Source organism: Narcine bancroftii, chromosome 5, assembly GCF_036971445.1.
Source record: "Narcine bancroftii isolate sNarBan1 chromosome 5, sNarBan1.hap1, whole genome shotgun sequence".
Lineage (NCBI taxonomy): Eukaryota > Metazoa > Chordata > Chondrichthyes > Torpediniformes > Narcinidae > Narcine > Narcine bancroftii.
In genome coordinates, this window is record NC_091473.1 from 161,193,920 (window position 1) to 161,220,072 (window position 26,153).

General features: G+C 44.7%; 1 protein-coding gene across 1 annotated transcript in view; it reads left to right on the forward strand.

Moving 5' to 3' along the window:
• The window catches only part of usp19 (ubiquitin specific peptidase 19), a 214,086-nt gene that overhangs the window by 126,812 nt on the left and 61,121 nt on the right, over positions 1 to 26,153 (forward strand). The window contains exons 37-41 of the mRNA XM_069942399.1: positions 6,158 to 6,268; positions 10,483 to 10,593; positions 15,009 to 15,110; positions 23,609 to 23,749; positions 25,977 to 26,092. Coding sequence (XP_069798500.1) covers positions 6,158 to 6,268; positions 10,483 to 10,593; positions 15,009 to 15,110; positions 23,609 to 23,749; positions 25,977 to 26,092 — 581 coding nt within the window. The remainder of the gene's footprint in view (positions 1 to 6,157; positions 6,269 to 10,482; positions 10,594 to 15,008; positions 15,111 to 23,608; positions 23,750 to 25,976; positions 26,093 to 26,153) is intronic.

Below are 26,153 nucleotides of genomic sequence, written 5' to 3' on the forward strand. Positions count from 1 at the left end.
AGACAGGGCTGGAAAGCTTTAAAAAGCTTATAGAAGGCAACTAAGAATGTCATTAGGAAGGAAAGCTAGCAAATAATTTAAAAACAAAATGTCAAAAGCTTTTTTGTACATTAAGAGTTTTTTTTAAAAAAAGGTGAGAATAGATAAAGGACCAATAGAAAAAGACTCTGGAGAAACTGATGGGAGACAAGGAGATGGCAGAGGATCTGAATGAGTATTTTGCATGAGTCTTCATTGCGGAAAGCATTCACAGTGTACTGGACCTACATGGGTGTCAGGGCAGAGAGGTGAGTGCAGTCATGATCACCAGAGAGGAGGTACTTTGGAAGGGTTGATAAGTCTCCTGGATCAGGTTCTGAGAGAAGTAGTTATAGAGATTGTGGAGGCATGAGTAATGATCTTCCAAGAATCAGTAGATTCTGGCATGGTTCTGGTAGACTGTAAATTACAAAAGTCACCGCACTATTTTAAAAAAGGAAGGAGGCAGCAGAAAAGATAGACCTGTTGACCTAACATAAGATGTTGGAGTCTATTGTCAAGGATGAGGTTACAGAGTACCTGGAGGTGCATGACAAGATATGACAAAGTTGGCATGGTGTCTTCATGAGAAAATCTTGCCTGGAAAAACCTGCATGATACACAAAGGAGATGTTGACCAGTTGGATTTTCAAAAGGTCTTTTGCATGTTGACGCACATAAGGCTGCTCAACAAGATGAGAGTCCATGGAATTATAGGAAAGATGCTGCATGGGTAGAGCATTGGCAGATCGGCAGGAAACAGTGACTGGGAATAAAGGGATCCTGTTTTGGTTGGCTACCAGTTTCCAGTGGTGTTCCACAGGGGTTGATGTTGGGGTCACTTCTTTTTGCGATGTATGTTAATGATTTGGATTTGTGGCTCAGTTGGCAGATGATACAAAGGTGGAGGGACAGGAAGTGAGGAGAAAGCGCAGAGGCTGCAGAGAACTTATTTTACACTGCCCTTAAGACAGGAATTAACCACTTTTTAACTTCTCCACTTTCCTTTGTGAATGTGACGAACACATGATGGGGGCGGGGGTCATTTTATCCCGGTACTTACCCGCCAAGGTAAGTAATATCAGAGCAGATGCATTTCACATAGCTAACGCTGTAATGCTGTGAGTCCCACCTCCTTTTGCACCAGAATGCTTAGTTTCTATGTGAAAGGTCGCACTGACCCGGCTTTTCTTGGTCCAGTGTGAACGACTCACGGGTCATTGACATGCCAATTAAATTGGATTGCTGTGTAAAAGGGGTAAAAGGTTAGGAGAATGGGCAAAGAAGTGGCAAATGAAATATAACATTGGAAAGTGTGTGGTTCTGCACTTTGGCAGAAGGAATAAAAATGCAGACTGTTATTTGGATAGGGAGAAAATTCAAATTTCAGAAGTTCAAAGGGTCTTGGGAATCTTCATGCAGGTTACCCTCATGGTTAACCTCAGATTGAGAAGGCAAATCTAATGTTGCCACTCATACCTAGATATTATATATATGTGTGTGTGTGTGTGTGTGTGTGTATTATATATATATATAAAATATATTTTTAATATATATCTATATATAGCAGGGATGTTGAGACTTTATAAGGGACTAGTGAGGCCACATTTGAAGTTCTGAGTACAGTTTTGGGCTCCTTATTTAAGAAAGAATGTGCTGGGGTTGAAGAGGGTTTAGAGAAAATTCACAAGAATGATTCTGCAATTAAGGGATTGGCATATGAGGAATGTTTGACTGTACTACTTGAAGTTCAGAAATATGAGGGGGGAGAACCTCAAAGAAACATTTTGAAACTTGAACCGCCTGGCTAGAATAGATGTGTCAAGGTTGTTTCCAATGGTGGGGATTCTAGGACAGGAGAGCACAACTTCAGGATTGAAGGGAGCCTATTCAAAACAGAGGAATAACTAACCAGAGAATGGTGAACCTCTGGAATTTACTATCACAAGCAGCTGTGGAGGCCAAGTCTTTGGGTGTATTCTAAGCAGAGATTGATAGGTATCTGAATAGTCAGGGTATCAAAGGTAATGGGGAGAAGGGAGGGGAGTGGGGCTGTAGAAGAATGGATCAATTCATGATGGAATGGTGGAGTGGACTCGATGGGCCAAATGGCCTTCCTGTTCCAGTACCTTATTGCCTTCTGGTCAAAGGAGAGTCCTTGCAGAGACATGGTTGTGGTTTATCTCACTGCCTTCTCTAATGTCACTGCTTCCTGCATCTCTGGAGCTTCATGGCCTGTTCAATGGTGAACCTGGGCTTGTGGCACTGTATCCATAACACATCTCTTCAACCATGGTCTGAATCCCCAAAGTATTAAAAAGCTGTTGGCACCCATCTTTTCAGGTTTGCCATTACATCTTCACAGATCCTGAACCTGATTCCTGGTTCCCAGAGGCCAACCAAGGTCAGCTTAATATGGGTCAAATAACTGTGATGTTTTGGCCAATCATAGACCCGTACAGCATGGAATCAGCCCTTCGGCCCACTCGACTATGCCTATCAAGTTGGCATCTGGGGTAGTCCCGTTCACCTGCAGTTTGTTTACAAAAGGAAACATGAAAAATGGCAGAAAACTGGTCCTTCAGTTATTTGGAAAGGCTTTTGACTCTTACAGAAGAAGAGGTTGAAGGAAAGTCTAACCTCATTTGCCTCTCTGGTTCTTTGACAACATGAAATTTATTGCAATTGCATAGCTCCATAATTGTTTAACTGCTCAACAAGCCAGGTACTTTCTACCAAGGCATGAAACCCCTCTGAACCAATGATCGGTAAATGTTGAGCATAACTCCTTTGCTTTAGAACTCCTGACTTAATCTGTTCATGATCTGTGAAACTGAGAGTGATATGGCTCGAAAGGCCAACATGGCCTGTTTCCTGTCCGTAAATGGTTAAATGGTTATGGTGATATGCTCTATTTTTATTTAGTTAAATTGTTTATTGTCATTTGTACTAAGATACGGCGAAAAAATGTTTTTTGCATGCTTTCCTGGCAAGTTGATCTATCCTTGAGTACAACAGACAGCAGAAAATAAAACAGAAGTGCAGAGTATTGTGTTACAGAGAAAGTTCAGTTAAAGTAGTCCAAGGGCAGCAGAGCGGTCCATTCAGTAGTCAAGTTACAGTCATAAACTGCCCTTGAATCTGGTTTGTATTTTCAAACAAGTGTATTTTCTGCCTATCTGGAGAGGGAGAAGAGAATATGCCTTTTCATGTGTGGACTGTTTGCCCTTGTTAGCAATTTTATCATCGAGTTGAAAAGGATACAGGAAAGATGTGCGAGAATGATACTGAGATTGGTAGGGTTGAATAAAAGGAGAGACTGGAAGAACTGGGACTTTTCTACCTTGTGAATAGGAGGCGAAGGGAGGACCAGATTAAAGATTTTGAAATCATGAGGGGCAGGGATAAGATAAATAATTGTAGCCTTTTTTCCCCAGGAAGATCTAAAACTAAAGGGCATAGATTAAAGGTGAGAGGAAAAAGATTTAGAGAGACTACAGATGCTAGAATCTGAAGCTAAACACAATCTGCTAGAGGAACTCCACATGTTGAGTAGCATTAGTGGGAGATGTTTGAGCTGAAACTCTTCAAGTCTGGAGAGATGGAGAAGCCAGTTTGAAGAATATGGGGTGGGAATGGGCAGCATGTGGGATTGGTGAATCTGGTGGAGGTGAAACATGATGGGTAGAGGCAGTATGCAAGGCAAAGGAGAGGCAAGAAGAAGAGTCAAGTGGACCAAAATGAGTCACACAGGGTAGAGTGGGGAATTAAAGACAAAAATCCCTTTTACGTTGAATTTTAAACACATCTTTCCTCAGTCTTTTTTGCGCTCCACCTACCTGCGCAAATCCAGAAAAGGTGGATTGGCAGATCCAAAGGTGGACCTGGGTTTCCTTCACCAAGGGTAGTAGTGAAGTCACTCCACCTCATATGTAAAAGGATTACCGCTGAAAGCAACTCGAATAGGGGACAGCTGATGATGTCATGATGATGTCATCAGCCAGCAACCAAGGTACATAAATTTTAAAGTACCCATCTGGGAAAAAGGAGATTATAATACACAGAAGATCTGCTTGAGTTCCAAGACTGCTAGAAAAGATCTTCACTCGCCCTCATACTGTTCAGTCGCCATTATTGTGCACAGGGCGCTTTCACTTCCCGACGTGTATGTTCCACGTCACAGTGGAGGCCAGCGCTGCTGCTCTACATGCCCCGTTCCTTTTGCTGTGGGAAGACAGCTTGTGGATTTCAGTTATGAAAAAGGACTGTGCTTTTCAGCTTTCAGCACAAAAGGTAAATCCACCATTTTTATCGTCTTTATGCACAATATGAGCAGGCAATAACACAGCTTTTCTATCTAAAAACCTCTAAAGGCAGCCAATTCTGGAATTTGATGTGAAGGTGACAACGGTGTATAAAGAGACAAGGTAGAATAGAGTCTGGGTAGGATGGAGAGAGTAGAAGAATCCATTCGGTAGATGAGGTTGGAGGGAAAGGGACAAGTATGGGGGGGTGGTGGCAGGGGAGGGCAAAGCAGAAGAGTTAGAGAAGAGTCCTGGAATGAGAAAAGTCCATGTTCATACCATTTGGCTGCAGACTGGCCAAGTGGAACATGAGGTGGTGTTCCTCTAGTTTATGTTGGATGTCACTCTAGCACTGGCAAAGGCTCAGGAAAGATAAGTCAGTGTGGGAAGGGGAAAGAGAGTTGAAATGGCAGCAACCAGGAGCTCAGGATGGCCATTGTGGATAGAGGGTTGGTGCACTGCAAAACAGTCCCCAGGTCGGCATTTGGTCTCACCAATACGGAGGATCTGATTAAAAAGGACCTGAACGACACCTTCTTCACACGGAGAGTGGTGAGAAAATTGAACGAGCTGCTTTGGGAAGAAGTAGAAGCTGGGACAATTGTTGCATTTAAAATATAGACAGGTATGTGGATAGGAAAGATTTGGAAGGATATGGGCCAAATACAGGCAATGGGCCAAGGGGCTGTTTCCCTGCTGAAGAACTTGAACAAATATTTTGGCAACATTTTGCAGTGAATTTGGATAGTAACTAGTTTGAACCCTTCAGTCTCTGTGACCATTCACCCATCCTTTTGGCATCTGCTATCTCCTCTCACTTGCAGACCTGCTGCTCAGGTTGTTCCCTGGACCCCTCCCCCACCAAAATATCCCTCCCAGTCACACTAGTTGAAATCCTCCCAAGAGGCATAAGTGAACTTCCCTGTGAGAATATTGGTCCTGGTCCAGATAAGGTGTACCAGTCCCACCTTCCCTGGAAGAGAGACGCATCTGAGTTTCTGAATCTCTCCCTTCTGCTTCTTAGCCACGCATTAAACTTCACCATCTTTCTGTCTGTTGCTTCACTCGCACATGGCAAGGGTAGTAATCCAAAGATTAGAACCTTGGAATTCCTGCATTTTCACTTGTGGCCCACCTCCCTGAACTTGTTCTGCAGAACCATACTGTATTCCTCTTCCAACTTACAGCCTTGGTATCAATATGGACCAAGACCACTGGCTGATCTCCCTCTCCTCTCAAAATGTCCTGTATCTGGACCTTGGTATCAGGGAAGCCACAGAAACACCTATCTGTGCCCCTGTCAATGGAGTCTCCTCTGGATATCATTCTACCTGACTTCCCTGCTGGGCCTCAGATCAAGTAGTGATGCCAAATATCTGATCACTGCTACTGGTCATTTCTCACCCCTCTGCATCAGAATCCGAAGTGATACATCTACTTGTTTGTCATTAGGCAATGGCCACATTGTCTGCCTTCTCCCTTTACTCTTAGTGGTCACCCAAATGGCTGTAGCTATGGAAGCACCAGTGGCTCTAATGGCCTCTTCCAGACTGACAAGAGCTGTCTAATAATCTGCTTTCCTTGTTCCACCGTAATAAGAAACATCAAAGGAATGGGGGAATTTGCAGCGTTGGATGAAATGGCAAAATGTTTTTTCCTCAGCAGTTCATTTTACAATGCTTGTCCTTTCTCATATTGCTTGTCAGATAAATAACCTAGAGAACGAATAAAGTCTATGATCTCACTTTGGTATTGATTGCTGTGGTGCAAGATGAAGAAAGAAGTTCTATTTCTTTTTGATCTGCAGTTCCTTGACTGCTATGTTTGGCACATAGGTGGTGGCAGAGGAGGCCTGGGAACGTCACAAGATGAGAAACGACTCCTTCATCGTGGATCTGTTCCAGGGCCAGTACAAGTCCAAGCTGGTGTGTCCCATGTGTTTCAAGGTGAGTGGGTGAATGGGCAGGATTTGACTGGGTGGGGGAGGAACTGTATTGGAAGGGGTCCATCCTCAGAGGCTAACTGCACTTAGGACAAAAAGCTAATGTAATTTGAGTGAGGATAAACCAAAGCCCTGTCTGAATCCTTTGCCCAGCTGGTCCATGCTGACTATCAAGTGCATGTTAGTTTTAATCCCATTACTCATTGACCTCAGTGATCTAGAAAAATTGATATAGTTAAACTTTGCCTTAAAATTAGACTCAGTTCTTCACAATTTATTTCCTGGTGATTGTGTTTAGTGGGAGGGGTTAGATTAGTATGGGTCTTCTTTTTTTGTGTTCTTATTTTTGTTTTTTATAGCTAGAAGAGATTGGTCTATTTAGATAATCACAATGCATCATCAGTATTAGAATTATGAGATGAAATTCTCATAAGGATTTTTCACTTTTTTGAGAATAATATAAGACAATGTATAAATGATATCTGACTCATATTCTGTATTGCATTATAGAAAAGCTATATAATTAATATCTAAACTATATTAACATGTAATATTTCTCTATCAAATTAATAAAAATATTTTAAAAAGAAAAGAAAATTATAGCTAGGCCATTCAAAGGGTGCAAGGAACCATTTAATGCGTATCATGGACATCTGGAATGCCTTCCCCTCCCCATTCCTAAATCAAGCGATGAGGAATGGGACCCAATGTCAAAATTGGCAATGATAGATTGTGTGAAGTAAAGATGATTGAGTGGTCATCTTGTAATTGCTTTCTGGAATAAACTCACTGGTGCTTGGTATTTGAGAGTAGGAAGTACTCCGAACATCCCTGGAGGTGACCTGTTCACCATCTCATTCCAAGGTGAATATGTATTTGTTGTAGTCTTGTTGGTTTCAAGAATGTCTTTGACAAGGTTTGATATGGTAGGCTGATCAAAAAAGCAAGTGCATAGTATCCTAGGGAAGATGGAAAAGTATATGCAGAATTAGCTCCATTCCAGTAAGTATAGAGATATTGACAGATGTTTCTCATGGTTGTCTAGCACAGAAATGCCACCATGTCCATTATGAACACTTTCCCATCATTGCCTGTCGTGTGCTTGGCCTATTCAAGTGCCTGTGTAAATGTCCTTTCAACATGGTAATGGTATTAGGGTGCGGCAGCCCTATCTGCAACCCCTTGGTATGCAAATATAATTATACATCTTCTGAATAAAAGAAAGGCAATAATCTGTGCCAGTAGTGGAATGATAGAGATAAATGAAATGGGGCGTGGCACGGATGATGTGCTCCTGTATTTTGTTCCTTATCCTTTTTTATTTTGGTTACTTTGGGTTTTTTGTAAGTTCCTCCAAGTCTGTCTTCACCGATAATTGTTTTTTTGTGTTGTTTATCCTCAACCCCAATTGACTAGGTGACTGAAAAAGGATGACTGCATATGTGTAAGTCTGGAACATGGATTTATAACTTTTTTGAATATTAAATAAATTCATTTTATTTCAGTTAAATTTGACTGCTTTTGTGGAAGAAAATAACGTGACTGGACAAATTTTACTGCCACTGGAAGTGACAGTTTCATCTTGTAAATTTCAGGCACACAGACCTTATTAGTCCTAAATTAACACTAGGTGGTGATCTAACAGTGGGCTGCTGAGGAATTGTTTGCCTGAGATTCCAGCATCTGCAGTTACTGTGATTCACTAGGTGGTGATGTTCAGCTGAAGTTGCAGCTTGAAATCCATATAAGGATGTAAATCTCAAACCAAAAAACTTGCACGTAAGCAATGGCTTCTCGCCTAGTAATCCTTAGAAAGAATTCTTTGAAGGCAAGAGAGATTTTCTGGATTTTAAAGATACATTAGAACTTTAGAGTCAGCACCAAGCACCAAGTGGAAACTTCAGCCCATGACACCCATGCAGACTTTTTTGCCAATTCCATTTGCCTGCACTTTTATATTTTGCCTATTTCAGTGCCTGTCTAAGTGTGTTGTGAATGGAAAGATTATATCAACACCACTGTCTCCTTTGGCTGTGAGTTCCAGATATCAACCACTGGGGGGGGGCAGGGTGGGGGGGGGGGGGGGGGGGAAGAGAGAAATTAACCACACCCCCCCTTTAAAACTCCTCTCTCACCCCAAACCTGCCCTCATTTTTAATAACCCTGTCATGAGTAAAATCTTCTATCATACAATATTTGAGTCATATATTACACTACATGGAAACAGACCCTTCTGCCCATCTTCATTCGTACCAACCAAGATGCTTATTTTGGCCCATATTACTCTAAATATTTCCTATTCATGTACTTGTCTGAATAACTTTGAAGGGCTTGTTTCCATGTTGTGCAATATATGACTCAGAAATTGTATGATAGAATACTTTACTCATTACAAGATTATTAAAAATGAGGGCAGGTTTATAGGAGTGGGTGGATATGTTGGATTTATATTCTCTGGAGCTAGGAGGGTGAGGGGTGATCTGATATATAAAATCTCAGGCAAGATATATGGCCACAGTCTTTTTTCAGGGTGGGGAAGGCTAAATTGAGAGGGCACAGGTTTATAGTGAGAGGGATGAGATCTATTTGGGCTGAGGGGCACCTCTACCACTTCCTCTAGCAGCTGTCCGTGGACCCACTACCCTCTGTGTGAGAAAGATGCCCCTCAGCTCCAGAGAATATAAACCCAACATATCCACCCTCTCCTATAAATAAAACACTTCAATCCAAGCAACATCCTGGTGAATCTCCTCTGCTCTCCTCTCCTCCGCCGTTACACCAGCTCCAGCAGTGCCACTTTTCTTCGGCCCACGTGTCTGTGCTGAACACTACGTCCAAAACAACTTAAACTGCTGGTATCCTTCCATCCCTTCATATTCATGTGTCTGTCTAATAGCCTCTTGAACACTACTATGGTATCTACTTCAACCACTATTCCTGGCTGCTTGTTCCAAGCACCCACCACTGTGTGCAGGGGAATGAGGAGAATTGCTCCACTCATAAACTTCTTACCCCTCACCTTAAACTTGTCCTCTCGCGTGCCTTTACCCTGGGGAAAAGATTCTAACTCCCCACACTTTCAATGCCTCCAATTTGATAAACCTCCAGCAGGTCTCCCCTCAGTCTCCCAACACTTCAGAAAAAGCAACTTTGGGTTTATCCAGCACTTTTCAGTGCTCAACTAGACACAGTATTTTCAGAATTTCTTGTTCACCTCAAATTTGTCATTGTGGATCTTGCCCTTTTAATCCAGGCCACAACCTGTTAAATTTCTTCTGAATTCTTCCAAAGCCTTTTTCTTCCCTGTAATGGAGTGACCAGAGTTGAACACCACCTCATGTTAATTGTTTAAAGAAATGTCTTTTTCCATGCAATCTCGGTTTTAAGATTTGAGTTATTGATCCAGTGTTGTCCTAACCAGGTCCAAACAATCCACTTCCCCTCTTGACATTTTCTGGGGAGAGTTGGAGAATGAATGCATGGTTGTTGAAACACCATTGCATTCTTCACTTTTCATGTGAGCTGTAAATTAATAAGTGGCTCTCATTTATCTTTTGCCTTTACAGCATCTGATTTCCCTAACCCATGAAGCAACTTTTAAAGTGGTATCTGGGGGTAGTGCAGGAAACCTGGTAGCCAGTTCTTGCAGAAGTAAGGCCCAGTTAGTATAAACATCCAGGTAATCTGGTGATGTTTGACATCCTGATCCATCCATTCAGTGTCCTGTCCAAAAGATGGCCCCTTCTCCGTGAAGCACTGAGATTATTATTCTAGCTCATAGGCTCAAATGTTGAAACAAATGTGGAAGGGAAGTACTGAGAATAAGGGCTATGGTGCAAACGAGATGCTGCTTTACTTAACCCCCACCCCAGGGCTGTGAATCAGATATATCCTGGGCTAAGTTGGGAATTTCCATTACTGTTGTGGTGTAAAACACAAAAGTCTGCAGATGCAGCGATTGAAGTAAAAGCACAATGTTGGAGAAACTCTGGAGGTCAAACAGCATACTTTATATAGCAAATGTTTTGGGCTTAAGCCCTTCATCAAGATATGAGCAAAATGTAGATGGTGGTTTTGTGGTCAGTTTCAAACTTCATTTTGAAGAAATAAACCAGATCCATTTTGTGAAGGTGCTGTGCTGAGGGATAACATTGCTTTAGTGTCTGTCTTTGTGTCGCCATGTGTCTGCTTGACTCATTTGTAAGTTTTGTTTTCCAGGTATCGATCACGTTTGATCCTTTCCTCTATCTATCAGTTCCACTGCCTCAGAAACAGAAGCTGTTGACGGTTTTCTTTTTTGCTAAAGAGCCTCATATGAAACCAGTCAAGGTAAGAGCAATGTTGTGTGAAGAGTGAGTCAATGCACAATTGAAGCAATGTGTACATTTCCATTACAAAGTCGAGAAGAAAATAAGTGTCAATTACAAAGTGAATTTTTAGATCACTAAGCGAATAGTGGATATCTTTTTTTGAAACACATGGGTTTATGTATTGCTCCAGATATTCTCAAGATATCATAAAACATTCTGCCAGCAACTTATTATCATATCTTGTAAAGAAACACAATATAGCAGCTAGAATGTGCACAGTGGGCTCCCTTAGACACACTCTAACGAATAGCTACTTTGCGTGTTCTTGATGTTTGAGGTTATGACACCAGTTTGCTTGGTTTGACTGGTCTCACCTCTCAGTAATTTTTAGAGGTTGCCTGTTTATCTCCCAGAGGATCATTGCTAGACTGTGGTGTTCTAAAGCCCAGATTATACAGCACAGAAGCAGGCCCTGCAGACCACTGCATCCATGCAGTATTAATTTGTTTTTCCAGCACTGAGTCTGCAGTATGCACTTCCTTTGTGATTCAAGTGCTCATTCAGATCCTAGTTCAATATGAGAACATTAAAAAAATAGCAGGAGGAGGCCATCTGGCCTTTTGCCTGATCTCAACTATTCAATAAGGTAATGGTCCATGGGGCAGACAATTCCACACATTCACTACACTCTGGGTAAAGCAGTTCCTCCTCATTTGTGTTAAATCTACTCCCCTGAATCTTTGGGCAATGTCCCTAGTTCTAATCTCGCCTCCCAGTGGAAACAACCTCTCTATTTCTATATCTTCTATCTGTTACATAATTTTGTACATCTCGACATGATCCCCCCCCCCATCATTCTGAACTCCAGTAACTGTAGTCCCAGGCTACTCAATGTGTCCTCATAATTGTTTCAGAATCAAACTGGTGGCTCTCCTCTGCACTGCCTCCAAAGCCAGTGTATCCTTTCTCAAGTCAGGAGGCCAGAATTGCTGACAGTCTTCATTTCTCTGTGTCATCACTCCTTAAGATAGTGTGCTCCAAATTCCAACCACACCTTAAGATCATAAGATATAGGAGCAAAGATGCCATTTGGCCCATCGAGTCTGCTCCGCCACTCCATCATGAGCTGATCCATTTTCCCCACACAATCCTACTCCCCTCAGTTCTCTCCATAATCTTTGATAGCCCAACGCTCTCAATGAAATTTTTTTCCACTTCCTCTTTAAGTTTCTGAATCTATACCTGAATTCCATGCTAACTGGTTATAGACATCCCTGCTCTGGAAGAAAAGTTTCTTACTCTCTACCCTGTTCATGCCCTCAAGTTTGTATCTCTCATTCAGGAAACCCCACTGACCCCTGGCTTCTTTGTTGCAAACAAAACTAACCCAACCCATTCAGTCTTTTCTCATTCATAAACCTATTATTTCACCTGTAGAATATCTTGTGAATTTTCTAACTTTACTCTCTAACTGCAAGCTTCTTGTGGAACATAACTGTAGACAAATAGGCTAAGGATATGATCACATATCCTCACTGAAAGTAAAAACTAAATACTTCCTTCTCTGCTTTGTGTTTGTTTTGTTTGCCAGAATTTTTTAAATCCTTTTTCTTATTCTGTTAAATGTAACTCTTCTGTTGCTATGTTGCTATTTGTTGTTGCTATTTGTGGCAAAATGATCTCATCCCAAACTTTGTCCATGTACTGATTCACACCATCGCAAGAATATATGGTAAAAGTTGCAGTAAGCTATTGAGTTCTTCCACAGAAAAGTCTGCAGATGCTGGGATTGTAGTGCAATACTCAGCAGGTCACAAAGCATCTCTAGGAAGTCAAGGGCCTGAGCCCTTTGCCATGTGCCAAGTGTTGGAGAGTTTATTCAGCACTTTTGTGTATCCATCTGGGCATCTTCAACTAGGTGCCATTAATGTCCACGCCTCCAGTTTCTGTTGAACCTTCTGTCATACTTTAAGGAAGGGCTCAGGCCCAAAAAGTTGGTTACCCTTTACTTCCAAAAGATGCTGCATGGTCTGCTGAGAATCTCCAGCACTTTTGTGTATTGCTTTTCAATCCTTCAAACCTGCTATGTCATGTAATGTTGATGACTTCTTTCTGCCTCAATCTCAGTTTCTTGTTTCTCCACAATATGCTAGACGATTCTAGAACCACACCACTTCGAGTAGAGAGTTTCCCATTATACCTGTGCCCCTTGATTGTATAACTGCCTCTGAGGTCCACCCTTTTTCTCACCACCTCTATCCCTTGTGCCTCTTTGAGCTCTTCCAATTCTGGTCCATTTAATTAATTTCCAGATTTTATCATCTCAGAATCTTGGCTTCCCCTTCAGCAGCCTGAGAAGAGAGTTCTGGAATTTCCTTTCTAAACTTTACTGCCTCAGCCTCTCTTTCTTCTTTTCAAAGTTCATAAGTTCAAAGTTCAGATTTATTGTCAGAGTACATGTATGACATCACATACAACACTGAGATTCCTTTTCCTGTGGATCAAACAGAATTTCTGTTTATCGGTCGCATAAAGGTTGATTTGTTGGACTAGTTGTTAGATGTTTCAGTATTGTTTAGATTGATCCTCTCTTATAGACGTAGCAGAGTTCCCTCAATTATGATTATGGAGGTTGGCCACATCTTCAGTTGGCATCATTGGGTTTTTTGGCCTTTTAAATACAACACATCTTCTGCCAAGGCAGGCCTACCACAGGCTTATCAGACCAGGGTGTGTTGTTTCCTATCTGTTTCTCTTAGTGGTCATTTTGGAGCCCAGATAGGATCCCTCCTTTTCAGACAGAGCCAGTGACTGCTCATTTCAGCTGAGTCAGAGAGGGATTTAATTGCCTTTCTGAGGGCCTGCCCTGTGATTCCTACTTCCCTCAGAAGAGGGGTTGGCAACAAATATTCTCCAACTGACTTCAATCGGGGGCACCCTCACTTTCCAGCTTGTTTCTGTGCCAAGATTAATGTAGTGACTTCTGTTCTTGCGCCTCATCCATGGCACCCTCCCAAGGGACCATCAGCTTGATGATGAAGGCACTATGCGAGAGCTAGGCCAGAGGACCAAATCTGGTCTCAGGTTGGTGCTGGAAATGTCCAGTGGAAAGATGAGTTGATGGCCAAGGTCTACAAACAGATTCCAGTCTCTGGCCATGTTCAGTGGGCCTATGTCTGAGAGTGAGGAGGAGTGGGACCTGTAGCTTATTCCCTCCTGGGTGAAAGTTGTTGGGCATGAGAGGGTGATCTGGGTGTTTGGTAGCAGGGCATTTGATGTTCTCTTTTCTTTGAGTTTGGCTTCTAGGCATCTCAGCCCTTGACTGTGTTACAAGGTATATTAAATTTGGGTTAGACTGAACCAAAACGTGCTTGAGGGTAGCAGAAACTACGCAGAGGGGATATGCTGGATCCTCTCCCATCCACATATTTAGGTTTGTGGGGAAGGGCAGGACAATATATGTGGTTCTGATGATGAAGCTTATTTTGTACTCAAGAAAAGATGCATATACGAAATAGAGAAATATAAACAAAGAAACAAATGTAAACACACTGTGCAATACAGAATAAAAATTAGGAATAAATAATGTGCACAGTAAGAGACCTTAAATGAGTCCCTGATTGAGTTTGTCGTTGAGGAGTCTGATGGTGGAGGGGGAGCAGCTGTTCCTGAACCTGGTGATGCAAGTCTTGTGGAACCAATACCTCTTTCCTGATGGCAGCTACAAGAACAGAGCAGATCCTGCATATTGTGGATCCTTGATGATCGCTGCTGTTCTTCAATGACAGCATTTCCTGTTGATGTTCTCGATGGTGGGGAAGTTTTGCCTGTGATGTCCTGGGTTGTGTCCACTACCTTTTGCAGGGCTTTCCACTCAGAAATATTGGTGCCTCCATGCCAGGCCATGATGCAGCTGGCACACTTTACTGTAGAAGTTTGCCACGGTATCAGATGTTGTACTGAACCTCCACAACCTCCTAAGAGGCTCTGATATGCTTTCTTCTCAATTACATTAATTTGTTGGGTCCAGGAAAGGTCCTCGGAGATGGTTACTACCAGGAATTTGAATTTGCTTATCCTCTCCACCTCTGATCTCCCAGTGATCACTGGATCGTATACCTCTGGTTTTCCCTTCCTGAATTCCACAATCAGTTCCTTGCATTTGGTGATATTGAGTGAGAGGTTGTTGTTGGTGCACCATTCAGCCAAGTTTTCAATCTCCCTCCTGTATGCTGGCTCATTGCCCCTTTTTATACAACATTAATTCTTTTAAGAGGTTTTGGAAAACTTGCCTCTTTGCCCAAGCTCCAAATAGTTAATTGTTGCTTGGTATTAGAATTTGTGAAGAGCAAGAGAACATTTTACTCATGTTAAAAGTGGTCGAAATGTATTCTTGTTAACTTAATTGCTCTTTTCCAACTGTCCCATTAACAGATCTTGGTCAGTGTAAGCAAGGAGAATGCCAGTGCCACAGACATCTTTGATGCAGTTTCCCGCAACATGAGGGTAAAAATAGACACGCTCCGACTAGCTGAGGTAAGTCCTGAACGTAATCAATAGTGACTTGGGAGTAACTTCGGCAGGCCCATGTCAAAGTGGGTGAAACTCAACATTGACTATTCTCTTATCTTGGATCCATCTTTGTCTATAGGTTTACTTATTCCTCTAAGGTTGTTCTGGAGTCAATGAACTCCAATAGCAGTGCTCGGAGCTAAAACAATATTCCAACATTTTTATAAAAAATATTTCTTTATTTTATAATTCTTTTTTTTTTTTTCTTTGGCTTGGCTTCGCGGACGAAGATTTATGGAGGGGGTAAAAAGTCCACGTCAGCTGCAGGCTCGTTTGTGGCTGACAAGTCCGATGCGGGACAGGCAGACACGATTGCAGCGGTTGCAAGGGAAAATTGGTTGGTTGGGGTTGGGTGTTGGGTTTTTCCTCCTTTGCCTTTTGTCAGTGAGGTGGGCTCTGCGGTCTTCTTCAAAGGAGGTTGCTGCCCGCCAAACTGTGAGGCGCCAAGATGCACGGTTTGAGGCGTTATCAGCCCACTGGCGGTGGTCAATGTGGCAGGCACCAAGGGATTTCTTTAGGCAGTCCTTGTACCTTTTCTTTGGTGCACCTCTGTCACGGTGGCCAGTGGAGAGCTCGCCATATAACACGATCTTGGGAAGGCGATGGTCCTCCATTCTGGAGACGTGACCCATCCAGCGCAGCTGGATCTTCAGCAGCGTGGACTCGATGCTGTCGACCTCTGCCATCTCGAGTACTTCGACGTTAGGGGTGTAAGCGCTCCAATGGATGTTGAGGATGGAGCGGAGACAACGCTGGTGGAAGCGTTCTAGGAGCCGTAGGTGGTGCCGGTAGAGGACCCATGATTCGGAGCCGAACAGGAGTGTGGGTATGACAACGGCTCTGTATACGCTTATCTTTGTGAGGTTTTTCAGTTGGTTGTTTTTCCAGACTCTTGTGTAGTCTTCCAAAGGCGCTATTTGCCTTGGCGAGTCTGTTGTCTATCTCATTGTCGATCCTTGCATCTGATGAAATGGTGCAGCCGAGATAGGTAAACTGGTTGACCGTTTTGAGTTTTGTGTGCCCGATGGAGATGTGGGGGGGCTGGTAGTCATGGTGGGGAGCTGGCTGATGGAGGACCTCAGTTTTCTTCAGGCTGACTTCCAGGCCAAACATTTTGGCAGTTTCCGCAAAGCAGGACGTCAAGCGCTGAAGAGCTGGCTCTGAATGGGCAACTAAAGCGGCATCATCTGCAAAGAGTAGTTCACGGACAAGTTTCTCTTGTGTCTTGGTGTGAGCTTGCAGGCGCCTCAGATTGAAGAGACTGCCATCCGTGCGGTACCGGATGTAAACAGCGTCTTCATTGTTGGGGTCTTTCATGGCTTGGTTCAGCATCATGCTGAAGAAGATTGAAAAGAGGGTTGGTGCCAGAACACAGCCTTGCTTCACGCCATTGTTAATGGAGAAGGGTTCAGAGAGCTCATTGCTGTATCTGACCCGACCTTGTTGGTTTTCGTGCAGTTGGATAATCATGTTGAGGAACTTTGGGGGACATCCGATGCGCTCTAGTATTTGCCAAAGCCCTTTCCTGCTCACGGTGTCGAAGGCTTTAGTGAGGTCAACAAAGGTGATGTAGAGTCCTTTGTTTTGTTCTCTGCACTTTTCTTGGAGCTGTCTGAGGGCAAAGACCATGTCAGTGGTTCCTCTGTTTGCGCGAAAGCCGCACTGTGATTCTGGGAGAATATTCTCGGCGACACTAGGTATTATTCTATTTAGTAGAATCCTAGCGAAGATTTTGCCTGCAATGGAGAGCAACGTGATTCCCCTGTAGTTTGAGCAGTCTGATTTCTCGCCTTTGTTTTTGTACAGGGTGATGATGGTGGCATCACGAAGATCCTGAGGCAGTTTACCTTGGTCCCAACAAAGCTTGAAAAACTCATGCAGTTTGGCATGCAGAGTTTTGCCACCAGCCTTCCAGACTTCTGGGGGGATTCCATCCATACCTGCTGCTTTGCCACTTTGAGTCCCCGGCGGCGGCGGCCCCGATACGGGCAGGAGCAAGGGGGAGACGGCGGCCCCGGCCTCGGTCGAGTGAGGCAGGCGGAGGCCCCGGTCCGGGCAGGGAGTGGGAGGCGGCGGCCCCAGCCCAGGCGCAGGGAGAGCAGCAGCGGCCCCGGCCCCGGTCCGGGCGAAGGGTAGACGGCGGCGGCCCCGATACGGGCAGGAGCAAGGGGGAGACGGCGGCCCCGGCCTCGGTCGTGTGAGGCAGGCGGAGGCCCCGGTCCGGGCAGGGAGTGGGAGGCGGCGGCCCCAGTCCAGGCACAGGGAGAGCAGCAGCGGCCCCGGCCCCAGTCCGGGCGAAGGGTAGACGGCGGCGGCCCCGATACGGGCAGGAGCAAGGGGGAGACGGCGGCCCCGGCCTCGGTCGAGTGGGGCAGGCGAAGGCCCCGATCCGGGCAGAGAGTGGGAGGCGGCAGCCCCAATCCAGGCACAGGGTGAACTGCGGCGGCCCCGGTCCGGGCAGTATGGACCGACCTAGAGGGGAGGCAGGCCCCTCCAGCCCAGGTAAGAAACCTGCATAGGAGAAGGCCACTCCGATATAAAACCTACGACCCAAGGACCTCGCTGCCACGTCCCAGCTTGCTTGGCCACCGCACACGAACCATGGGTGTAAAGGGTGGGGCCAGTACTGCGCGCACTGCACTCCACCTAAAAGCTCCTTTGCGCAGGCCCGAGGACAGGTCCACGTCCTCCCCCTCCACGTCCTCCCCCTCCACGTCCTCCCCCTCAAAAGATGCTCACAAACTCAAGCTAGCATGCTGGAACATCAGAACCATGCTAGACAAGGCTGACAGCCACCGACCTGAACGTCGGTCTGCCCTCATTGCACATGAACTCCTCAGACTTGACATCGACATAGCCGCTCTCAGTGAAGTCCGCCTGGCAGATGTAGGCAGCCTCCAAGAACGCGGCGCGGGCTACACACTCTACTGGTCTGGCAAGCCTTCGGATGAACGACGCCTATCTGGTGTAGGCTTCATGGTCAAGAGCTTCATTGCCTCCAAACTCGAAAACCTTCCGACAGGCCTCTCGGACCGAATCATGTCCATGCGACTCGCACTTCAAAACAAGCGTCACATCACCCTCATCAGTGTCTATGCTCCAACCCTCCAGGCGGAACCAGCAGAAAAGAACAAGTTCTACACCGACCTGCGCAACCTCATCCAACGTACCCCTACAGCCGACAAGGTTGTCATCCTGGGCGACTTCAACGCTCGTGTCGGCAAAGACTCAGAAACCTGGCCAGGAATCCTGGGCAAGCATGGCGTTGGCAAGTGCAACGACAATGGGCGCCTCCTGTTGGAGCTATGCGCAGAACAGCGACTTGTCATTACAAACACCCTTTTTCAGCAGAGGGACAGCCTTAAGACCACCTGGATGCATCCCCGATCCAAACACTGGCACCTCCTGGACTACATCCTGGTGCGAGAAAATGACAAACAAGATGTGCTCCACACCAGGGTCATGCCTAGCGCGGAATGCCACACTGACCACCGGCTGGTTCGCTGCAAGCTCAACCTTCACTTCAAGCCAAAGCCCAGGAACAATAAAGCCCCCAGAAAGAGGTTCAATGTTGGAAACCTGCAGTCAGACGAAGCGAGAGGAAACTTCCAGGCAAACCTCAAAGCAAAGCTCGACGTTGCAACCCGCCTCACGGACCCGTCCCCTGAAACCCTCTGGGATCAGTTGAAGACTACCATACTGCAATCCACTGAAGAGGTACTGGGCTTCTCCTCCAGGAAAAACAAGGACTGGTTTGACGAAAACAGCCAGGAAATCCAGGAGCTGCTGGCAAAGAAGCGAGCTGCCCACCAGGCTCACCTTACAAAGCCGTCCTGTCCAGAGAAGAAACAAGCCTTCCGTCGCGCATGCAGCCATCTTCAGCGCAAACTCCGGGAGATCCAAAATGAGTGGTGGACTAGCCTCGCCAAACGAACACAGCTCAGCGCGGACATTGGCGACTTCAGGGGTTTCTACGAGGCTCTAAAGGCTGTGTACGGCCCCTCACCCCAAGTCCAAAGCCCGCTGCGCAGCTCAGACGGCAAAGTCCTCCTCAGCGACAAGATCTCCATCCTCAACCGATGGTCAGAACACTTCCAATCTCTTTTCAGTGCCAACCGCTCAGTCCAAGATTCCGCCCTGCTCCAGCTCCCTCAACAGCCCCTAAGGCTAGAGCTGGATGAGGTTCCCACCCTGGATGAGACATTTTATAATTAACCCTTTGATAAACCCTCAGCTGGTTAAATTGAGTTTCTTGTCAATGATAACTGCCCAGTAGTTCAGTCATGACCTTAATGATGTTTGTGTGATTTACAAATTTTCCTTGTGATTGCTTGGGTTTCCCTCGGTGCTCTAATTTCTTCCTATGTTGCAAAGAAGGTGATTGGCATAGTATGGGAGAGGTGTGGAAAGAGTTGGTGGGTATATTGGAGAGATAGGTTTTCCGGGAAATTAATGGGGAAATGGGATTGAGTATCCTCTGATAGTTGGCAGAGACCCAGTGGACCAAATGGCCTCTGTAAAGCAACTCTAGAAGGTCATTGTCTGGCATTTCTGTGGCATAACTATTGCCTGCAACTTACTATCCAAGCCCAATGTTGTCCAGCTCTTGGATGCAGACGTGGCTCTTTATTTGCTGATGGAAGATCAACAATGAAGCAGTTAAAGATGGTTGGACCCACGAATTCTCAGCTCTGGAGGATTATGGAGGCTGGATCATTGAGGATGTTAAAGAGGAAGCAGATAATTTTTCAGCAACTGACACAGAGATCTGGGGTCGATTAGCCATACTGAAAAGAGGATTAGGCTTGAGGGCCTGAGTGGACTACTGCTTGTATTTTCTTGTGTTGTCATTCTTGTCTTACCACTGGAATTTAGCTCTTGGCTCATGGTTGTAATGAGGCCTGGAATTATGGTCCTGAGAAAACCAGATGGTGGGTAAGCTGGTTATTAGTGAATGGATGTTGCTTGTAACTGCCATTATTTTGATGATTTGAGAGTAGACAGGTTGAGTAGTAACTAGCTGCATTGGATTTATCCTGCTTCTGAAATGAAAAGCCATACCTGATTGATAGAAATTGCCCAGGTGATGCCAGTGTAACTGGAGCAGCTTGACCTGAACCACTGCTAGATCTGGTCCACAAGTCTTCGTTACTGCAGACGAGGTATGTCTAGTCCCATATCAGTTACCACATTCACCTTGCTCAGCTGTTCCTTGATGTCACAGGGTGAGTTGACTGGTCCCTGATGGTTGTGACCCGCAGAGAAAGATGGCAATTCCAGAGGAACACAATTCTAAACATTTCATCTTCCTTTTTCACACTCCTGTACGGAGCTCCATACATTCTGGCGCTGCTTCCAACATAGAGGAACACTGACTCATCACCTGAGGGAGAATGTTAATTATTGGGTAGAGGTTTCCTTTCTCAGATATTAGGACACAACCCCCTCTGCCTTTGATTCTGTAGGGCAGGGGTGTCAAACTCAAATTCACAGAGGGCCAAAATTAAAAACTTGGACTAAGTCGAGGGCCGAAATAAATATTTATTGAAAATTTTCAACAACATCTGCATGTTTTCTCTTCTTTCAACATATGTAATGTTAAACTTTAGGATATAACTTTAGGAGGATAATGTTACAGGTCAGGAGTATGTAGCTCAAGTTCACCCCATGCTTGACCTGAGGGAAACCTATTTGGTCCCTGTGGAGATGTAGTCAGCATTCACAGGCTGTGTCCATTTTGGCCTGCATCAGGACTCAGCATTTCCTGCTCACTCCTCAGGCTCTAGGCCTCTATTCACCCTCGACCCACTATCCCTCTACCTGACCCACCATCCCTCTACCTGACCAGTCCTTTACCCAACCTCTACTCACCCCTCACTCCATTCGCTCTGCCTCTACCCACCCCATCCTATTCACACCCCTCTACTGCCTCTCCCCTCAACCTGTTCCTCCCTCTACCCGTCTCTCACCCTCTAATCACCCCTCCCCTACTCGCCCTGCCCCTCCCCTTTTACCTCTTCCCTATCCACCCCTCCTTCTACTCATCCTTCCCTCTAACTGCCCCTCGCACCACCATAACTTCCCCTGCCCATTACTCTTCACCTACACCCTCTGCCCACCCCTGCTTACCCACCCACTCAGGCCCAGCGCGCTGCCAATCAGCCTTTGCGGAACAGCGGGGGCCGTGCGCAGCCTGCCATGTCCGTCGCGCTGACAGGAAATCACAGGTGCTCGCCAATCCGCCGCACCGCTCGACAGGTGGGAGAAGTGACTGGTTGTGCGGGGAGCCTTCCAACTGGCTTGCCGGCTGATGACATCGACAGACTTCTCGTGTTACAATTTTGTTTTCCCCGTTCTCAAAGTTTGCACGGTCAACCTGCAACACTCTTGCTCCCTCCACGTCCCGTGGATCTGATGCCCGGGTGTTGTTAGGATTCCCACCAGAAGGTTTGTGGAACTTTACCATTCTGGATTCCTTTTTGAGAATATTCTGGCCATCTTTTAAGGGGGGTGGTTTTAGGGGGGAGGGGATAGTTAGGGGGTGGGGAAGGATGTGCAATGAAGGGGGAGGATGGTGGGGGTGACATTACCAAAAAACAGCATCGGCTCTTGCTGCAGGGCGGGCCACCTCTAATACATTTTTGAAATGATCTTGCGGACCAAATATAATTATATCGCGGGCCAAATTTGGCCCGCGGGCCAGAGTTTGACATGGGTGCTGTAGGGCCACCCACTCTAGTAGATCAGTCCTGTTGATGGGACTAAATGCCCCAGCGAGGAGACTGGCATATTGACCACAAGGTCAGATTCTGTGATAACAGCTCTGATAGATTGACGCTTGACTTTTGCTGTTCTTTAGGTCAGCTCTCCTATTTGGACACCAGTCACTGGTTAGGTGTGACATATCTGAATTTACTGTGCAGATTAATGCTGCCTGGTCCATCTGTCTCTTCATTGAAGTGGTTATGATGCTGAGTGACTTGCTCAGCCATTTCAGGGGGCATTTAATAATCCTGCAGTCTCCTGTAATGGAATAAATAATTCTAAAATGTTTACATATTTATTTTAAATTGTATCTATAAATATTTGACTACTATGTGCTCTATTGTGTGTATGCGTGTGCACCATGGTTTAGAAAAAAGCTGTTTTGTCTAATTGTATATGTACTGTCAAATGATGATAAACATACTTGAATGATGGGCTTCCTTCCTTGTGAACCTGATTGCGATTATTACAATTGGGTAGGATTTTTTTTGTAGTTGTACTACTAACAAGTTCAGTGCTGCTTCACAGAGGAAATTGCTCTTGGTCCTGGAGACCCAATACATACAGAACGCCCCTATATTTTAAAATTTATATTTATTTGGGCTGCATGCATGCTGCTAAGCTGGGACCCTGAATCTCCCATAAAGCAATGGTATCTCTGCATCGTAGCACTGAGCCGCTTCCCAATGCAAACCCTCGTAGGCAGCCATTGCACTCTGTGTTGGTGGCTCACAGCACATTGTGCTTGCAGAATTAAGATTGTTTTAGTCCCTTCAATTCTGAGGGAGAGCCAGCTGTGGGCTGAGTCCTCTCACGGGTTTTTAGTACAGCAGTGGTGAATGCAGGGCTTTTCCAACCATTCTTTGATCTGAATGTACTGCAAGTATTGAATTACTGTTGAATGTAGTTCAATTAATGTTCATTATCATTTTAAAAACTGGTTACACTTAAGATTTAGTTCCCTGAAAATATTTCTCTGATCCAGTGAATTGGGAATATTCCAAGAGGTACTAGTCTATTTTGAGTCTGTCCACCACCACCCACCCCACCCACCCCCCCCCCCCCCCCACCACCACATCCCCAGTGTTTGTTAACTACAAGGCATAAAGTGAGTCTTGCCCTCTGTATGCTTCTTTGGGCATACAGAAGATACATTTAGCTGGTTTTTGGTGATCCTGAATTTGACAAATGATTTTGGCTTGGAAACTACCTGAATGAAAACTGAGAAGTGAGTAGGGAACCAAATGAAATTTCCAAGATTGGTTAACATGTCAGTACTCTTCCTTAATATAATAATGGGCTTGTCCTGTAAATCAGTAAGATCTTGACAGATCATTGACCTAACTTAAGGTCCTTTAATTCATAGAAAATTTACAATAGAGATTGCAGCCTTTCAGAATTGGGTTTTCAGCCCTGCATGTCTCAGCTCTTTAAATACACATTCAATTATTTATAAATAGTAGAAGCCAATTCTGGCCATTGAAACTTGTGCTACCCAATTAACCTACTAACCCCATTCAGTGTGGGAGGAAACCATAGCACCTGAAGTAAACCTAGTGCAGGTCACAGGAAGAACATACAAACTCCTTACAGACAGCCCCGGATTCGAACTTGAGTCACTGGTGCTATATAGCATTGCATGAACCACTACGTTAACCGTGCTACCGAAACATCATCTTTGACTTTGTTTTTCTTAGGTTGTGAGAAATAGATTCCATCGTCTATTCTTGGCGTCCCAGTCTCTGGATACAGTTTCCCCCAGTGACACACTCTTCTGCTTTGAGGTGTTATCGCAAGACCTTACAAAAGAAAGAGTGGTGGAATTACAAGTACAGCAGGTACTGTCTGCATGACATCAATTATTGCTAGTTTCTGCAGGATTGCTCTGAATAACTCGGTAGTTGAAGTCGGCCTGAGGGCCATAGGTTATGCCAGGTTAGGCAAGGGATTGAACTCTTAGCTTGTTGTTCAGTGCATTTGTTACTTGCTTCTCACTTTCAAAATGGAATTAGATCTATGCCTAATGTAGGTGCCTCTAGCAAAAATCGGTAGAAGCCCCCTAATTGTTGTAGTGATGGGCTAGATACTAATTTGGTAGAAGTTAGACTGCCAATATTTCAAACTAATTCCAGCACTCCCAGTCTGTTGAGTCAAAATTTTGGGGTATTTACCCCATCATATTGAATTGTGCCTGAAGTGAAAACTGCTGGATAACTTCAGCAGGGTCAGGAAGCAGCTAATGCTCAGGATAACCATCAACTGTTTGGGTCAAAAACTATTCAGAACTGAGGAGGAGAGAAAGAAGTTATTTAAGTGGCAGAAAAAGAGCAAGAGGGCAGCGGTTGGATCAAAGGGGATGTCTGTAATTGGTTGATGCAATTAAATGTATATTAGATCTTCTTTGTTAATGTTGTATGTTGCTCATATTGTGAACCCAGCAGTTGAGAATATACAGTTTGGGACCAAGACACTTCTTTCCTTTGTTTGCCCCTGTGCGCCACAGTTTTAAATTTGTAATCAAACTATTTTATTCAAGGTTATTTGTAAGCATTTTGGTTTGACCATGTAGAAATTACAGCACTCTCTATACATAGTTTCCCCATTTCAGGGCACCATAATATTTGGGACATTTGGCTTCACAGGAGTTTGCGATTACTCAGGTATGTTTAATTGGGCGGCAGGTGTGGCGTAGTGATTAGCACAAAGCGCCAGTGATCAGGACCGGGGTTCAAAACCCACACTGTCTGTAAGGAGTTTGTATGTTCTCCCTGTGTCTGTGTGGGTTTTCCCAGGGGGTTCCAGTTTCCTCCCATCGTTTAAAACTTACCAGGGACATAGGTTAATTGGGTATAAATTGGCCAGCACAGACTGATGGGCCAAAATGGCATGTTACTGTGTTGTATGTCTAAATTTGGAAAAAAAAAATTTGGTGCTGGTATTAGAGAGCTCGGCTTGCTTCTAAGCTTTTGATTACTGTTGGAGTCTGTTGTTGCCATTTTTTAACATGTGCCAATAAAAGTCAAAGAGGCCATTATGAAGCTGAAAAACAAGAATCTCTTTTAAAATACTTCTTGACATCCTTTCTGTGGTTAACTAGTGGTTTGCATCTGGCAGAGTAGCCTCTGTATTTCTGTTCATGAAGTCTTCTGCAGACAGTCGTCATTGACACATCCTCATCTGCTTCCTGAAGAGTGTCTCTGATCTGTCGGACAGGCATTTAGGGATTTTTTTTCTTCATAATGATGAGAATTCTTCCGTCATCAGCAGTGGAGTTTTCCTTGGCCTCCCAGTCCCTTTGTGATTACTGAGCTCACCAGTGCACTCTTCTTAACGATGTTCCAAACTGTTGATTTTGGTCATCCTCCGGTTTGGGTGATGATTCTTAATGTTTTAGTTTTTTTTTTGCCTCATAGTGGCCTATTTTACTTTCATTGGCACAACTCTGGTGCTCACGTTGAAAAATGACGACTCATGACTCCAAAGGTGATCAAAAGCTTAGAAGCAAGTCTGGCTCTCATATCTGCACAAATGAAGTAATTAAACTTACCTGAGTCCTCACAGACACCTGTGAAGCCAAATGTCCCAAACATTATGATGGCCCTGAAATGAGGGGACTGTGTATTAAAAAGTGCTATAGTTTCTATATGCTCAAAATAAAATATTTACAAATAACCCTGAATAAAATCTGGAACGTGCACCTTAATTATATGTAAACAGTTTGATTACAAATTTAGAACTGTGGAGCACAGGGAAAAAATCTGAAGTTTGAGAATTCAAGATTGGGTCCTTTAATTGTAGTCAAGCTACATTTGGGTGGAGCAAGGTTACCCATCTCCACATGTCTTTTAATTTTGTCCTTCAATTATATTGAGTTCTGCCCCTTTTAATTCAACTGCCACTGGTTGAAGCTGGATAGCTAGCTTTAGGTGATTGCTGTATGAAATCCACTTCTGAATCATGTGCAGAGGTGAGCTTAGAATGCAGTGGCTGCACTCATTTCCTGCACCTTGAGTGCAAGTGGCTTTTCCAGCTGGGTTGAGTAATTTGCTGCTTCTTTGTTTGTAGCGTTTGGTGATCCCCAACATCTTGATCAACAAGTGTGCTGCCTGCCAGAAACCACAGCAGCCTGAAGAGAAGCTGCGCCGTTGCACCAGTTGCTACCGAGTCGCCTACTGCAATCAGTGAGTCGAGCCTTCCTTTCCCCACACAAGTAAAGTTTGCCATGTTTTGTGCCTTTGGGCT